We start from the raw sequence: 18,041 nt of genomic DNA, 5'->3' as shown, positions 1-18,041 counted from the left end.
ATCATCATTTGTATGTCTGCGTCTGATTAAGTGTGCGGGAGACTGAGGACAATGTGTTTGCTTTTAGTCTAAACAAAATGTCCTGTGTGCCTATAAATGTCCTACTCGCAGATTGTGGGTCGCTTTAGTGTAACTCGTACAATTAGAGGCCTGGGAAGAGAAATAAACCAAAATGCCACTTCCTACCATCCTGACTTTCAAACTCCTTTGACATTTCATCTAGATAGAGGAAGACGAAAGGGGTAAAAAAAAAAAGTTTGGTCCAGATGTCGGTTGGTTGGTTGTCAATGCCTATCTTAGCCTTCATGTCCTATTCATCTGGTCAAGAATTAATTGTGGAATAAGGACATGTCATTGATAGAAAAATCGTTTTCTGCCTTTGGGAAAGCGGAACTTCCCCCTTTAATCGAGGAAGGACCTTTCCTTGCTAAAATCAACACCTATTTTGAGGACTTTCCAAATCCGCCCACCCAGGCACCCCGCAAGAATCAATTAGCCTTTTAACAGCCCGCTAACAGAGCAACACTGTTTGGCCCCCCCCTACAGATTGCAATCAGTTTTCCCCCAGCAACACAATCCGTTTTATTCTGTGCTGAGAATCACTGCGCTCATATGTGGGATATCTGCTGCTTCTTATTAAGGACACTTGCTTTTATCCGCATCCAGGGGTCTGTGAATGTGATCATTGTGCATTGTTGAAGTTTGCCAAAACGCAGAAACACACAGCAGCAGTCAGGGGTGAGAAAAAAAATGAATTGCTACACACAATCATCTTTCTATGAGTATCGTTAAGTAAGTGATGCTAATTCTTGAGAGGGCATTTTTGAAAGACAACGGAGTGTTTTGAAAACAACGTTTTCAAAAAGATCTGCATCCGCACTACAGCGTTTTGAGAGCTCATCAGTGTCTACACGGAAACACAACAGTGAGTGCTCGCTAGGTTGTTTAAAACAGCCTATAACTAAACAAGATTATTATCAAAAACACTACGAGATGAGAGAGATCCTAGAAATCATTTATTTTTCAGCATCAGCAAAACATTTGAGTGAACAGAGTCTTACCCTCTCTAAAGTTGCTAGCATTAAGCATCACTTTATATCAAACACACCCCAGAAAAGACTTTGGCCGCTGATGTTTCCAATAGATCACTTCCTACTTATAGAAATAAAACAAATTGGCAAACAACCATGCATCTGACAATCAAAAATAGATTGTCGTCATAATTTTCAATATGCTCTGTTTTCGCCTGTCCACCAGCGACGCAAGAATTGCAATTTCAAAAGCCTCCACTCTGGAAACTGGAAATGACGTTGTCATGTGGACACAAGGCCAAAACGCAACAAAACATCTCACCGTTGTCGCGTGACCAATAGCAGGTCACATATCAAACCTGTTAAATCCATAGGGCTGTTAAGAGGATTACAGAGATGTCACAACACACAAATAAATGAGACCCTAATTACTCAGAGGTGGAGCTGCTGCTTCTGTGTGAGATATAATTACGAGTCACACGCAGACCCATGAGCAAGGCAGGGAAGAGAAGAAAAGGGAAAGGAGAGGGGGGAAGAGATGAAGACAAGGGGAAAGAAGAGAAAGAGGAAGGGTAGGAGAAGAGGACAAATGCAGGGAAAGAGAAAGAGAGGAAAGTGAGACAGAGCATGAATGACACACGGAGAGGAAAGAGGAGAGAGAGTAACAAAAAAGAGAGAGAGAAAGAGAACTAGAGAGGAGAGAAAGGAACGTCTCCATGTCTGGCTTCAACAGAGCTTTGGCAGAGGGGCTGGTCGTGTCTGTGAGGTAGCCAGCTGACAGGAGGCCAACACTAATCTTAAAGCACTGATTTTAATATTAGGATGGGAAGCAGCGGGGCTCTGGCATTGACTCCATGCCATAACGGAACATGAGGCAGTCTTTCATTTGAACATTTATATATTAGAGGACAGAAACTACTAGCCAGAACTACATCAATTGTGTCGTATTGTGGATCAAAGGCCGCAGCACTATAGCCAGAGTGAGATTTCTGTGACCTTTCTACTGAACTTAACTTAAATAAGTAAGTAATAATAAGTTAATAATTTCACAATAATAAATACAAAATCACCAAGGTAAAAGGAAAAAACGGTAAAAATGGAGCAAAAATGATTAAATCTAATCAGCACGTTTCAATGGCAAACATTTGTTGTGAATGCATTACAAAGGAATCAACACACCATTCCCACAATGAAAGGACACGTACCTTTCAGCAAGACTCAGGAAGAGACATTAAACGTTTTAAAGCATCATGCAGGGACCATGTAGCTGCATTACACCAGCACAAGTGCACTAGCTCTCATGCTTTACATCCAGGTTCAATGTCAGACAGGTCCCCTACCACACAGCTGATTAAAAGGAGCTTTAAAGAGAGCAGCAGTTAATGGAGGCCTGTGGGTCTGCTGTTTAGGATGGCGGTGTGGTGCTGTGGTGGGGTTGGCAGTGCTGGGTAGATACTTACTGATATGGGGAGCGGGCAGAAGCCGGGCGGCCCGCACTGGACCGTGGCGCACTGAGAACAGCTCCTGTGCCTCTCCACTCAGCTGTGGACACACACAGACACACACACACACACACACACACACACACACACACAAACAACGTCTGATTAAAGGTCAGGCAACCACCTCAGAACTCCTCAACGTAGTGTACAAGCTCAGTGTGTGAGTGCAGACTGCACAGTTGACAAGGGTGTGCGATAAAGGTTCCAAATCAGTTTATATATAAATTAGGGATGCAAATGATTAATCGACTTTAGATTAATTGTCGATTAAGAGGTTGCTCGATCAAAATGTATTAATCACGATTAATCGCTAGAGGGCGCTAGCGCGAGAGACCGGTTGAAAACAAATGTTCTCTGTGTAATGCGGTATTGAAATACAATAGTTCCACTAGCTCACTCAGTTATCATTTGAACACCGTGCATGCTGCTGTCCTGCATGGCACCACCAGTTCACCTGGTCAACCTAAAATCACAGCTACACTGTATTATACCTTCTCTCGCTTACTGCCGCGAGTTATGGCTTATAGTCTTAAAACTCAGGTTAGCTAATAGCTCGTTAGCGGGCTAGCTCACTGAGACTTCATAGAGTTAGCTACCTAGCTCGTTAGCGGGCTAGCTCACCTTGCTATGAATGTGAATATCTCTGTCTACTCCCGCGCTAACGTGTGCCCGCGAGTTTGGCTCATGAGAGTTAGTAAGTAAGTAAGTAAGTAAGAGTTGAGTTGGCTATTTAGCTTGATAGCGGACTAGCTCACTCAGGCTTAATGATTAGATACCTAGCTCGTTAGCGGGCTAGCTTACCTTTGCCTGATGGCTTGTCATTAAGAATGTAACTACTCTATTCCTCACTACCGTGAGCGCAAGTTAAACTTCAGAGAGTTGTGTTGGCTATTTAGCTTGTAATAGTCTAGATGCAGTTTCTTCATAATCTATAGGCTCAATAATATTCTGTTTGGCTCTATTTAATTTCTTCTATTCTTTTTTGTTTTATGTCTGTTTCAAATGCAAGAACTGAGCCAGTCCATAATTATTATTATTTTTTTTTAATTAATGAATGGATTTTGTTATACCATAAAAAAAACTTTTCTGCTTTCTTTTCCTAATGCATAATTACTTGAGGAATGTATAATAGAATAGAATAGAATTATCATAATGTAGTGTAATATAATAATAATAGGGCCTATTTTTAAAGGCCCTATTGAAGCACTGAAACTCAGGTGAAAAACGCCGCTTATCAATTAATCGAAAGTCGATCGATAAGATTATCAACTAATGATTAATGAATTAATCGATAATTTGCATCCCTAATATAAATATATGGCATTGTCTGTACAAAGTATGCACAGTGTGAAAAGAGAAGTGTGTGTCTATGTGTGTGTGTGTGCATGTATATGGCATGAAGGAAAGCGGGTGACAGGTACCAAAAAAAATCATAGCTCAGGGGTATCGTATGACAGAGGTGCATGATGGGAAGAGAGCACTTAGGGTGCTGTGGGCAATCAGTGACAGTGCGCCCAGCATTAAGACCCACTGTGGCGCAGTCACTGTGTACTTCCAGAAATCTTCCCTTCTGAAAAACCACTCGGCAGTCCATTTGCCCCTGTCTAGAGGGCCACATGTAAAACAACAATGAGGGGCGAGAGACGGAGACTGAGGGCCTCCGTAGCACTCAAAAACATGAAAGCAGGTTTGTTTACAGATTGGGGAGAGAAATATCAAAGAAAACATTGTTTAGGCTATGGCGGTGGAGAAGCGGTTCCGCTGAAAGACTTGCTCAGGGATCGCAAAGCCAAACACGACAGCCTGTGTATGTATGTGTGTGTGTGTGTGTGTGTGTGTGTGTGTGTGTGTGTGTGTGTGTGTGTGTGTGTGTGTGTGTGTGTGTGTGTGTGTGTGTGTGTGTGTGTGTGTGTGTGTGTGTGTGATGGTAAACTGGCTTTGGGACCACACAAGGGAAAGCGGTGTCAGAGTTATCTGTGTTTAAGGACTGGGTGAAAAAAAAATGGTGGCTTTTAACACCACCACTTTCATGCAAGACCATCTGGGTAATAATTCAGTAAAAGCAAGTACATATAGTTTAAGTGTTTTCATAATAGTTTGTAATGTGTACATTATGACATATAACAATGCTTGACATACTCCTATTGCTACTAAATGACCATAATTAAAGTCTTAACAGGGATGTACACAATTATTATAATGCATAATGACGCCTTTCTGATGAAACCAGTGTCATGTTACAAATATTATTATATTATGTGTAACTTAATAACTTTGAGCTTAACATTTGGGTTCCAACATTTCTGTTTGTAATAATAAACATGTATGTATACTTGTGAATGCTTATATCAAACATGATGTGATAAAATAAACATTGTGATAGCACTACTGATCCTCCTGTATGTAATTCGTTATAAATTACTACTTTTAAGAAATACACTGTGTGTGTGTGTGTGTGTGTGTGTGTGTGCATGTGTGCGTGTGTGCGTGTGTGCGTGAGAGAGCGGGTAGGTATCATTTAGTGTCTCCTCTAAAATAAAGACTTGTACACATCCTCCTCACAGCCAAGAAACAGTTAAGCGCTGTGGCGTGGGAGCTCAGACTGGTTTGGGTAATAAGCTTCATGCTCCATGGGGTCACCCATTTAGAGGGACCTTATTAAGACGCTCCTTATAATCAATACAGACATACTCCCAATTACACCGGCTCTTGGGGCTACAGAGGCCTCGTAATGCAATGATGGAATTATCAATGCCACTGATAAACTTCGTGCAGCGGAAGGCTAAAGGACCAGCAGGGAGGTAGGGGGGGACGGAGGTAAGCACAGAGACGGACGCGGTCACGAAAACAGACAAGAGACAATGTGGGGTGAGAACAAAGGGAAATTTGTTTCATGCTGCAAGAAAAATAATCTCCAGCAGCCGGGCACAATGGGCTTCACATGGCAGAGTCGAGGGAGAAGAGAGGAAGTGAAAGCCAAACTGTAAAAAGAATACAGGCTACAAAGCAAAGGTGTGCATGTCCTGGAAACACACCAAAGCTCAATAACTCTGTCTTTCCATATCCAACTACAATGAAACCAACTGCCGCGCTCTCTCTCCATCGCTCTCTCTCCATCTCTCTCTCTCCATTACTCTCTCTCCATTACTCTCTCTCCATCACTCTCTCTCCATCACTCTCTCTCCATCACTCTCTCTCTTATTATCACTCACTCTCTTTCCATCACTCACTCTCTTTCCATCACTCACTCTCTTTCTATCACTCTCTCTATAACACTCTCTCTCGCTCTCTGACCCAACAGGTCTAATCTGCTTAGATTCTACCTGACAAGACAGTTGGCAGTTTCATTTAGATGCGATTACAATATTTTCATTTCACTGATGACTGTTTGCATGGATGTAGACATGGTGTGTGTGTTTGTGTGTGTGTGTGTGTGCGGGGCAGGTCTCACGCACGGCAACAGAGCTTTCAATCGCTCAGCCAGCCTGATGCGGCAACTGTCTCTTCAGGTTCAACACCCCCCAACCCCCCTTCGCCTGCTCCCCCACAGCTATTGTTTTAAGAGTTGGAGGCTTTGTCATCCTGTGTGTTAAATTACAGAGAACATGCATTATCACATTACTGGCCATAATCCACGTGTCCAAAGCAGATAAGCACATCCTGAGGATGATCGCTCTTTTGCTCAATTAGTAGCCTTTTCAGAGCGTGGCCCCGGCAGATCAGAGCGAATGTTATTATTAACAGCGCCCGCAACAGACTTCAGCAGAGGACTGGGACGGGGACGGGGGATAGGGGAGGAGGGGGTCGAGCAGCAGGGGAGATTAACGGTGAGATGTGGAACACAGCAGGTTTAGAGGAGCATCCTCTCCACTCACACGCGCCTCTCTCCTTCTCTGTCTATCTGTCTCTCCACCGCTCTCTCTCTCTCCCCCTCTCTTTCTCACTCGCTCTCAGGGTCCAGGGTGGCTAAATCCCTGCGGCTGCTGACAAATGGCACGCTGGGAATAATGGAATTTGGCTGGATTGTGAGGTTTACATTAATGCTACTGTCATTCTGCATTAGCCCTGACGCTCGTCCAGCCCTCATCTTGCCCTGTCCGCGGCCTCGGTGCACCATCCATCCGCCCATCCATCCATCAGGCAGCGGCTTGCTCTGCCAGCCACAGTATTGTTTATCGCTGCAATATGCAAAATTGCTTCTTCCTCTTGTTTGTCTGTGGTTGTGTTTGGGTGGATGTGTGTGTGAGTGTGTGAGTGAGAGAATTAGAGAGAGCGCCCACGTGCATTTTTGTGTGTGTGTGTGTGTGTGTGTGTTTTATTTTTACATTTCATTCAATTCATGTCAATCCAGTGTCAAATACTCAGCTCTAACAGTCTAGCTCTAATCTCCCTGTTCAGACTGCACAACAAATGCACAACACACATGAAAAAAAAAGAACACAAAAGCAGGAGGCCAAAGGGAAACAAACGGTCATTGTTTGAATTCTTGGATAGCAAGGGCTGTCCAAGTAGTAGACTTAATTTAAGCACACAAACAGACATTCGCACAGATGCACACAGACACACACGACACAGGGGAGAAATAATTGTTCTTTTGGCTGGATAATTATAAATTCAATATAGTTTGAATAATACAGGTTCCGGATTGGGAGACAATCTGAAATGTGAAAAACTGCTGTGATGATAAAAACGAGCATAACTCGTCCCAGAAATTTTCAGCCTTTCTCTGAGGACGCCAAAGCTTTTCCAGAGGCAAAGAGAGTTTCAAAAGTCATTTAGGATTTCTTTTTCTCCATCTTGTTCACATGGATATTGTCCGAATGCCATTTTCGATTTGCATGGCCATGTTCTGTCTCAATGACAAAAACTACTGACAATTTCCAATAAAATGTCAAACCAACTACACAAACACACACGCACGCGCACACAAGACACATCTTCTTGACAATGCAGAACCAATTAGCCCTGTCTAATCAGACTGTTATTTGCAGCCAGTCTAAGGCACCTCTTAAGTCCTGACCCCGTCAGTGAGGAGATACCACAAACTAGCTTAAAGAACTAACACACACACACACACACACACACACACACTCACATTCCTGTAAGTGTGAGTTAATGCACACATTCGGAGCACGTTACTAAGTGAGATCTAACATGCATGCACACACACACACACACACACCCCCATTCCTTCCTTCCTCTACTCAACGCCATTATGGAGGGTGTCGGCTTAGCAACTGTCACACACACTTCACAGTCACTCATGGCCTGATACTGAGGAGCTTTCAACACTTTCCCTGCCCTGTTCAAAACAGACTCCCTTTATAGGCTTACACAGACAAGAATATGTCAGACTGATGTCAAGGCAACCACTGACCAATTAAACACTGACTTTTACTTTTCCTCTCATGTTCATCACCAATAATAAATAATTCCACATGTGTGGTCTCCATATTTTCCATGCAGTTTGAAAACATATATTAAGACAAAGCTACTGCTTCTTTAATTTCATTACCGTGTGGGTAATATTTTCCTCTTTCAAATGAACTGGCTAATTGCACTACCATAAGCACAGGACATGGGACAGAGAGTTCCCTGATATTACTTCACAACCAGGCTTGGGCCGCATTGCCCAACCATGAACAAAGACAAACCTTTGTCTAGAGTGACACCAAGTGGACATTGGCTAGAACTACACCCATTTCAGTATCAAAGCTCCTGTTCTAAACCAAATGTATCATTTGTTGATTGTCCTGGTTACTTCTGCACAATCACTTATCATGATGCCATTCTGATGACCCATACGTCAGTCATGCATGGGGAAAAGGACTGTGATAACAGGGTACGTGACACATGAAAACAAAACAAGTCTTCATGCACACAGATCTCTCTCAGATATTCCAATCCATTCCTATCACATGACTGTAAGAGAACAAAATGGGTGTCGACACAAATTACAGACACATATTAAACAGAAATGTGGCTGTCTCAGAGTATTTGACCAATTAGCTCATAGCAGTTAAATCACCCCTGCTTGCAATCTTATTTGTCATATAAACAAAGCAGTTACTGTTATGGACTGTTAACCAAATTATGTCAGACTTCCCATGACATACATTTGTTCATTCTAAAGTGCAAACATTTCGACATTTCTTCACACTTAGCGAGACAGGGATCAGTTGATTTCTCCCTTTTCGAGTGAGGTAAGGCTCTAGAGGATCCTTGTTTTGTTTGTTTGTAGTGTTAAAAACATTCAGACTTACAAAACAGACTTTTTATTCTTTGAGGGAAATCTAATCAAGTGAATATTTGATAAAGAAAGATTGTATACTCACAGATATGCTCCAGATCTGCATGCCATCGGAGTAGCCAATCATCAGACACAGTGGAGGGTCGTTGCCACTGCCCTGCATTTCCAGAAACTCTGGGGAGCGGGCCACGTCTGCACAGAGACCACAAACATCAGACCAGGACTTCAGTCCACTTTCATTCAAACATTACCATAAACTGGATCGTCACAATACAACCATGTAGCATATACTTCTAAAATAGTCATCACTAGTATAAAGAAATGCTCGAGGAATTTCTTGGAATGACTAACAGATATGACAAAAGCATATGACAAGTCTATGATAAGTCTCTGTAGGTACCTTAATCACCACCTTCTTCATGCAGAGAATATCCATATCCCCTAATGCTGTATTTGCATTTTATTTGTGTTTCTCGAGTGTCAGGTCCATAGAAATTACTTGGTTTTCACTGCAATCCACAAATGTTTTACTGTTTCAACATTTTGAGCCAACTTTTATGGCACTGTGGGGTAAAAGCATGACTTCCTCTGTTAGCAATGGTTGCCAATTGTAACAAAACTAAATAATGTTACCCAGTTAAAGCAAATAACAGCAAGCTTATAAAAATGATGGCAATGGCATAGTGATCTATCTATGAAGCCACTGTAAATTTAAACTGCACTGAAACGCTGTTTCGGTCATTATTATGCTTTAACCCATTTATAAAGTCTTGCTTTCACCGTTATGACCGGGTCACTGTTAATGGGTGTTTCAGAACGTTAGGTGCATTCCATGACGCCCCAGTTAACATCGCTGCTAGTGGGCACTGGCCTTAAGTGTACCACAGCAGGTCTTAGATCAGTGTCAATGCAATATTCCCAAACACGTATACGAAGGTGGGGCTCAGATAAGCACCATAATCCAAACAGAAGTTGATCTTGACCACTTGAGGAGTAAACGACATTAAAACAGGCAGAACATTGCATCCCTAAACAGCCCAGCTGTTGTGAGATCACAGTCCCAATCTGGCACAGGCACACTCATGTCACTGTGGAATGCTCTTACCATCACTTATGTCTTTAATGAAAAACAAACCATCAAATAGATCACAGGTTGCCTCTGCCCAAGTATCTTTGCTCAAGACTTGAATACCTTGGTGAAACAGAGTCCTGGTTCACACTCTTACTGTTGTTAAGTATGATCTGGATACAGCATGTAGAGTTGGAGGAGTGGGGGGGGGGAGGGGTTAAACTGCTTTTTCAAAACTCGAGGTAAAGGCTTTAATGACTGCTAAATAATTGGAAAGTGCTCTTGTCTGTGATCAAAGCTCCAAAGTACTTCAAAAGTGCCTTGTAATCTACCACAGAAGGCTTAATGATACAGCCAAGATGCTGATATAAAAATACACAGTTTGCACTGTTTGCACAACCATTTGCATAGGCTATACACTTTGGATCAGACCTCCCTGCGAAAATCTAAAAAGAAAAAAAAAAAAAAATTAAAAAGGTTTCACAGCAAGACCTCACCAACTATATCGCACGATGTGGTGTTTTTAGTGTTTGTAAGGTTTTTGCATTGCCTTTTGATTGCTTGTTTTTGACCAAAACTCCTAACTGCTGCTTTAAAGAGGTGGTGTACACTCTGACCTGTAACCTAAATAATAATGCGGCTACAGCTACAACCAGAGCTACTGTTCAATGCCTTATTGAATAAATGCATTTACCCTATTCATCCTAATCACTGCTATTGGCTCATGGAGAATAGGATCTATCCTAATCATATGTGGCTGTAGAGCAGCTTTTACATTACTATACATCAGCCTCCCTGTTCCAGAAACAGCAATCAGCATCTACACGGACATTGAAGAGGTCATGGTATTTGAACCTGAGGCTTTTTAGAAAACATACAGAATTGTCCTTTTGAACAAGAAATGCACTAGAACAAAGTTAATGTTGCTCTGGTCAATTCACTCTCGTATACCCCTCCAATGCAGATTCTTTTGTGTTTCTGCCAGCTGTTTTGTTTCCCAACATATGTTATCATCATCAAGTCCAATGTAGCAGTTTCCCATCAAAAAAGACACATAGTATGTGAATATGATTTAACAATGATGGTAGCACTATCAGCTTTTGACTAAACAGACCGTGCTAGCGTACAATGATGATTCTTGGCCTTTACGTGTTCTACTTAATTTCTGATGCACCAATACTAACATTCCATACAGTTTTAGTATGACTAGATTTGATTTTTAAAAACATTTAATTACAGTTATACTTTATACTTTATACTTTTAAAGATATTAAAGACTGACTTACATCCGGCCATTATGGCATCATAATAGGGTCATTAAACTGGCTTCGCACCTGTGCTTCACTGACACCTGCGCCAAATCCAAGGAACCTCTTCTTTCTGTCCCTCTCAATTTAACTGTAACTAGGAACATTAAGACACCTTCCATTCTCTCCTTTTTTTCTCTCCATCTCTCCATCTTTCTCTCTATCTCTCTCAGTCTACTTTCTCTCACACTCAATCTCTCTTCTTCACTCCATTTTGATCTCCTTTTTCAATATTTGTATTTCTTTATCTCTTTATCCAGAGCCACTCTTGTTCACTCTCCTTTCCTTCTTCCACTCTTCTTTCCTTTATTCTTTCCTTCTTCCATTTTTCTTTCCTTCTTCCACTCTTCTTTCCTTCTTCCACTTTTCTTTCCTTTCTTCACTCTTCTTTCCTTTCTTCTTTCCTTCTTCCACTCTTCTTTCCTTTCTTCTTTCCTTCTTTCACTCTTCTCTTTTCTTCTTTCCTTCTTTCACTCTTCTTTCCTTTCTTCTTTCATTATTTCACTCTTCTTTCTTTTCTTCTTTCCTTCTTCCACTCTTCTTTCCTTTCTTCACTCTTCTTTCTTTTCTTCTTTCCTTCTTTCACTCTTCTTTCCTTTCATCTTTCCTTCTTCCACTCTTCTCTCCTTTCTTCACTCTTCTTTCCTTTCTTATTTCCTTCTTTCACTCTTCTTTCTTTTCTTCTTCCTTTCTTAACTTTTGCATTTCATGCACTGGTATTTCCTTCAGGAAATGCATTTTCTAGTTTTCTTTAACTCTTCTGTAATATACTATGCCACGTGGTTATCTGCATCGATTTCGACATGACAGGAATACAGTGAATGTAGACTTACCATTGATATCTGCTTTTTCAAACCGCACCCAAACAATCTTCTCTTTTTCATCAGTTGTTGGGGAACCTGTATATGCCTTCAAGAAATAAAAAAGGACAAAGATGAGAAAAACTCTGAAAAGCAAGCAAGTTTTATTTCTGACATTGGGGCCAAGTACAATCACATGTTGCAAAGAAAAAAATGACCAAATTAATTATATATATATATATATATATATATACAGCGGGTGAAATAAGTATTGAACACGTCACCATTTTTCTCAGTAAATATATTTCCAAAGGTGGTATTGACATGAAATTTTCACCAGATGTTTGTAACAACCCAGGTAATCCAAACATACAAAGAAACCAAAACAAATTAGTTCAGAAATTAAGTTATGTCTAATAATATGAAATGACACAGGAAAAAAGTATTGAACACGCTTACTGATATTTATTGAATACTTTGTACAAAAGCCTTTGACAGCTTCAAGACGCTTCCTGTATGGAGAAACTACTTGTATGCATTGCTCAGATGTGAGTTTGACCCATTCTTCAACACAAAAAGGCTTCAATTCTTGAAAGTTCCCTGGGCCTCTTCTATGAACTCTGATCTTCAGTTCTTTCCATAGATTTTCGATTGGATTCAAGTCAGGTGATTGGTTTGGCCATTCTAGCAGCTTTATTTTCTTTCTCTGAAACCAATTGAGAGTTTCCTTGGCTGTTCATTGTCTTGCTGAAATGTCCACCCTCGTTACCTCTTCATCATCCTGGTAGATGGCAGCAGATTTTAATTAAGAATGTCTTGATACATTTTTTCCATTCATCCTTGCTTCAATTGTGTGACATTTGCCAGTACCATATGCTGAAAAGCAGTCCCACACTATGATGTTCCCACCTTCAAACTTCACTGTTGGGATGATGTGCAGTGCCATGTCTCCTACAAACATGGTGTGCATTATGTCATCCAAAGAGTTCCATTTTGCTCTCATCTGACCAGACCATATTCTCCCAGTATTTCACAGGCTTGTCCAAATTTCGTGCTGCGAACTTTAAACGAGCTTCAACATGCTTTTTCTTTAGCAATGGAGTCTTATGTGGAGAGCGTGCATACAGGCCATGGGGGTTGAGTGCATTACTTATTGTTTTCTTTTAAACAACTGTACCTGCAAATTCCAGGTCTTACTGAAGCTCTCCACGAGTGGTCCTTGGCTCTTTGACAAGTCTTCTGATAATTCTTTTCACTCCTCTGTCAGAAATCTTGCGAGGAGCACCTGGTCGTGGCCAGTTTATGGTGAAATGATGATCTTTCCACTTCCAGATTATGGCCCGAAACAGTGCTCACTGGAATATTCAGAAGTTTAGAAATGCATCTGTAACCAATGCCATGAGTATGTCTTGCAACAATAAGGTTGCAAAGGTCTTGAGAGAGCTCTTTGCTTTTACCAATCATGAGTTGCTTCTTGTGTGACACCTTGGTAATGAGACACCTTTTTATAGGCCATCAGTTGGGATATTAATTTGCACTGACTAGGGGCCAGATTGCCTTCTAATTACTGAAAGATTCCAGCAGTTTTTTTGGCTTTCCATGCCTTTTTGCACCTCCCTTTCTTCATGTGTTCAATACTTTTTTCCTGTGTTATTTCACATTAATACACATTACTTAATTTCTGAATGTATTTGTTTTTTTTCTTTGTATGTATGAATTACTTGGGTTGTTACCAACATGTGGTGACAATTTCATGACAATAGCACCTTTGGAAATATATTAACTGAGAAAAATGGCGACGTGTTCAATACTTATTTCACCCGCTGTATATATATATATATATATAATCCATGGCGGTTGTGTATGCTGCAGATTAAGAGAATGGATAGAGCTTTCCATCTTCAACTTTCCACCTCATGGAACAACTGACTAGTCCTCACAAGAAACATATGGCTATACCACACACACACACGCACACGCACACGCACAGGCACACGCAAAAATATATCTACTTATCTATAATTTCGGGGTGCACAATATACTGTACATATATTTAGTACAGCGGTTAATATTCCATTTCAAGCCTCAGCCTGCCACTTTCACTGTTAAACTCCCCATGATCGACATGACACTCACCTGAGGGACGACATCCTGGAGGAATGTGACCACACTCTCCATGTATGACTGCTCACTGAAATTGCACATTGACACTCAGTAACTTACCACTCTCATGCGACATGAATGCATCTTTTACTCAGACACAAGGTTTGAGGTAACACTAGTGCTGTACAAGCAAACAAAATGAAGACTAAAACTTGATCAAACTCCAGTGCTTCAGCTGATGGGAGTTTATTATTTATTTTAATTATATCATTTTGTATTATTATTTCTTTCTTTGATTTCCATATCCCTCTGTCATGTCATGCCAAGGGACAACGGATGAAAACTAGCTCACCAAGCTAATTCCGGTGCATTTACATTTTCTGGGAAATGTTTATCAATGTACACTGTCCCTTAGTTTGCAAATAAACGCATAAATGAAATGGACACTGTTCCACATAGATATAGTGAGTAGGTTAGATTTGGATTGCTTTTTTTAATTTATAAGCTGTGAATAAGTGAGTCTGAGCAAAAAGCTCTGGCCGTTTTTCACCTTCAAACCACATCCTAACAGATAACTATATTATGAATATATACATGTAGATTCATGTATGTTCTTTGGTTACATCAAACAGCCTTAGGAGCACTCTCCATACAGTGCTGTTCAACAAGCAGTAGGTACTGCTTACTGACTGAAGCACGACTTGTGAACAAAAGCTTTATTACACTAGGTCTCTTTTGCTCGTAGCTTGATTATTCTCTCCCTTGTACATCGTTTAGATCAATGTAAAAGCTCTTTATCAGCTCAGCCAGGAAAATGATCCAGTGTGTCAATTGAAAACCATGGTATTTAAAGAATAATAAGACTACCTTAGTATGAGGTGGATGACATGTAATTACCAGCATATTTCTGTCAGTAATTGTAATTGTGGTTTTTTATTGGTTTTCTGTCTATCCTTCTGATACCAGCGAACTGAAAAATATTAGGGAGCTGGCCAGTTAACTAATGACTACTGACCAATGTGAACCTACAAATTCTACATGGAATGTTTTCTTCTTCTCAGTGAGCCTGCTGTTATAACAATTTATAAAATATCATGCATGTTATTACATGAAAACACAGTTATATCTGGTTATATGTATATATTCTCTGATCATGTTCTTCAGAAATGACTTACGTAGCAGCCTGGGCACGAACCACAACCCCTCCAGCACAGCGGCTTGGTCTGCGAGGGGAGTCACTTGCCATCCTGTTGACAAGTTTTTGACCTGTACCAGGAGGAAATTGACATGATGATTCTGAACTATACTGAGTAGCATCTCACAATGTCAGAATTCATATAGCTCCCTTTCTAAATCAATGTCTCAAGACTATACCTACAATATTTGGGAAATTACATTATAGTGTTGTTGTTTGCCCATCATATAATCTCGAAGGCTGACTATAAGTTAACTTATTTAAGACCTTAAACGAGTTTGATGAGGTCTCCTTCGTGTAAGGTTGAATATTATGTATGATAGGTAGTTTACACCAAAAGCCTGTGTGTCATGCAATGAGCCAAAAAAGATATGTTTAGGTTTGATATGTTTGTGGGAAGTGAGTAGTCTTACAGCTTACTATCACTGCAAGACAGTGACGTTAAACACTTCCTGGGATAACGTTATTAAGCTAGCTAGCTTACTGGCTGACTTACTAGCTGGGAAGCTAACTGTATGTTACATTAGCAGGGTTTTTAAACTGACAGCAAGGTAAGGTTATTGCTGTAACATCTGACGTGGCATTAAAGAGGACACAACCAGCAAATTACAAGTTGTACCACAACATAACACTTAAGAAAGCAAGCCAGCAGGCTGGCTAATGAGCTATCAAGCTATTACAAATAACTCAGAATACTTTGCAAGCAAACTAGCTAGCTAGCTACCGCTAGCAACAGTTCTCCTTTGTAAGGCATGACATTGTACACTCGTATCAATATTTAAGCTATGGCAATGTCTGTGAACATGTCTTACTATGCAGCAAGCTAACCAAAAGAACGTTCCAAAAACAAACCTTAATATGAAGCAAATATGTGTTTTCAGTCTTGTGTGTTCAACCCAGAGGTCTTTATCGAACGCCTCAAAACAGTACAGCAGAAAAACAGCGGAACTAACTAGGGTAGCTACCAATCAGAGAACCAGAAGAGCCTCATGTGACAAATCAGGTCAAGAAGTGGGCGGGAACGTGCCTGTTTTTAACCCAATCAAATTAAACTTCAATTCGTTCATACTGAATGCTTTGATGAACACCCATGGTGTCAACCCAAGAATATTAACCTTTTTGTTTGATAAAAACACGATTAAGCCATATTAAAGCCAACAAAAGAATATCATTAGTTTCGAAAGCAATAGCTGTCTTTCTTCACGACCTGAATCACAGCCATCACACTTTTTTTGTGTTTGTTTACATCGACATCTTGGATGACGTCAGCAAGCATGTTGCAGCATTCAGTCATTTCGCAACACTGCAATAAAAGGAAGAAAGGCTGATAAGACTGGTGGTCCACGCACAAAAGTCAAAACAGGTTGTTTTGATGATATGTATCCTATGTTTCTTAAGAAAAATGTACAGAGATAACCACTGTATATCGAATGTCTGAAATGATGACCAGAACAGTGGTTTACTTTAGGCTACTCTTACATCTTAGGCTACTCTTGTCTCAGTTTTGTCATTATATTTAATATAAATTGAACTGTTGTTTTGGCCCCCAAATCTATACGACAATAGGTATGGTATAATATTACTACCACCATGCCAACACCACAATCACCATCATCATCATCATCATGAAGTAGCCTACTTGTGGTAGGAGTGGTAGGCCTTGTAGAGTTCATTGTACCCGAAAGAAGGAATTGTTCCCCGTCTCTGCTCTGTTCCTGTTCTGTAGAACACACTTCTAAAATTAACTGGGATTTCATCCAACTTTTCATTGCGACTTTTCACTACACAATCACGTGGACAGGCTTGAAATTTGCATAAAACGTATAAGATCGAAAAAGAGGGGATAGATAATTACTCCAGTAGCAGGCCATAGGCAGGCATGTTTCTGGCTAATTTGGGGGAACACAACTAGGGTTCTGTCGTTTACTGTAACCTGAGCGAACATCAAGATTTTGCCACGCCCTTTTAGAGTGCGTCCAGCGCATCTATTTCAGCTTTTGAAGGTCGTAGACACTTGATCTCAAAATGACTGGTGTATGCATGCTTATATATACACTAAGGCCCAATCCCATTTCTAATCTCCACCCCTACCCTTACCCCTACCCCTTTGCCCTCGCTTTTTCAAACGGAGCCATAACGTAGGGGTAGTCGAAGGGGTTTAAACTCTAGCCCTACGAATTGGGATAGCCCTTCAACACTTACGTACGTCATCAGTGCGCTGCGTCAGCTGTTACGTTACCGGAGAGCGACAGCTGTCACTCACCAGACATAAACAAACATGGCGCCTGCAGCTGTTATTAACACAATGCAACATTTCATCAAACAAGTTTTAAAACCATGAATTACAAAGAAAATACTTTCATTTGTGTGATGCTTTTCCTGCTGTTTCCGACATTTTTAAAGGGACTCGCGCGATGTTTCTTCTTTAATGATCACGGGTTCGCAATGCATTGGGGGAAATCGGTCTCACCCCTTCGTTTGAAGTGTGCCCTCGGAAAATCTCCGTTTGGAGGGGTGGAAAGCCCTTCCCCTCGCCCCTACCCCTCTGTCCTAACGTGAATTGGGATAGCACTACCCCTCCACGTGAACGCGCAAAACGGAGGGGAAGGGGAAAGACGAAGGGGTAGGGGGTGAAATGGGATTCAGCCTAAAAGGTTTCGATGCTCTAAAACTTTTACTTTTCGAGATATTCAAGAAAAAACTATTTTTTTTTATTTGCGTGGGGTGCAAAAAGTACTCCACTAGCAGGCTCAAGTTTAGTATGAAGTATGAGAGCCATGACTT

At 40.9% G+C, this 18,041-nt stretch overlaps 1 protein-coding gene across 2 annotated transcripts in view; it reads right to left on the bottom strand.

Annotated features, from left to right (window-relative positions):
* Positions 1-16,182, bottom strand: part of bcas3 (BCAS3 microtubule associated cell migration factor) — a 247,424-nt gene extending 231,242 nt beyond the window's left edge. For both annotated transcript variants that reach the window (XM_080844199.1, XM_080844198.1), the window contains exons 1-6: positions 16,110-16,182; positions 15,238-15,328; positions 14,096-14,150; positions 11,993-12,068; positions 8,869-8,975; positions 2,492-2,573 (exon numbers count right to left, since the gene is read on the bottom strand). In XM_080844199.1, the coding sequence (XP_080700325.1) occupies positions 2,492-2,573; positions 8,869-8,975; positions 11,993-12,068; positions 14,096-14,150; positions 15,238-15,308 (391 nt within the window). In that variant the 5' untranslated portion in view covers positions 15,309-15,328; positions 16,110-16,182. The remainder of the gene's footprint in view (positions 1-2,491; positions 2,574-8,868; positions 8,976-11,992; positions 12,069-14,095; positions 14,151-15,237; positions 15,329-16,109) is intronic.
* Positions 16,183-18,041: the final 1,859 nt, after the last annotated feature.

The sequence above is a fragment of the Sprattus sprattus genome, assembly GCF_963457725.1.
Source record: "Sprattus sprattus genome assembly, chromosome: 9".
NCBI classification, from domain to species: Eukaryota; Metazoa; Chordata; class Actinopteri; order Clupeiformes; family Clupeidae; genus Sprattus; species Sprattus sprattus.
Note: the sequence above shows the minus strand (reverse complement) of the source record. Positions and strands in the feature narration are given on the sequence as shown.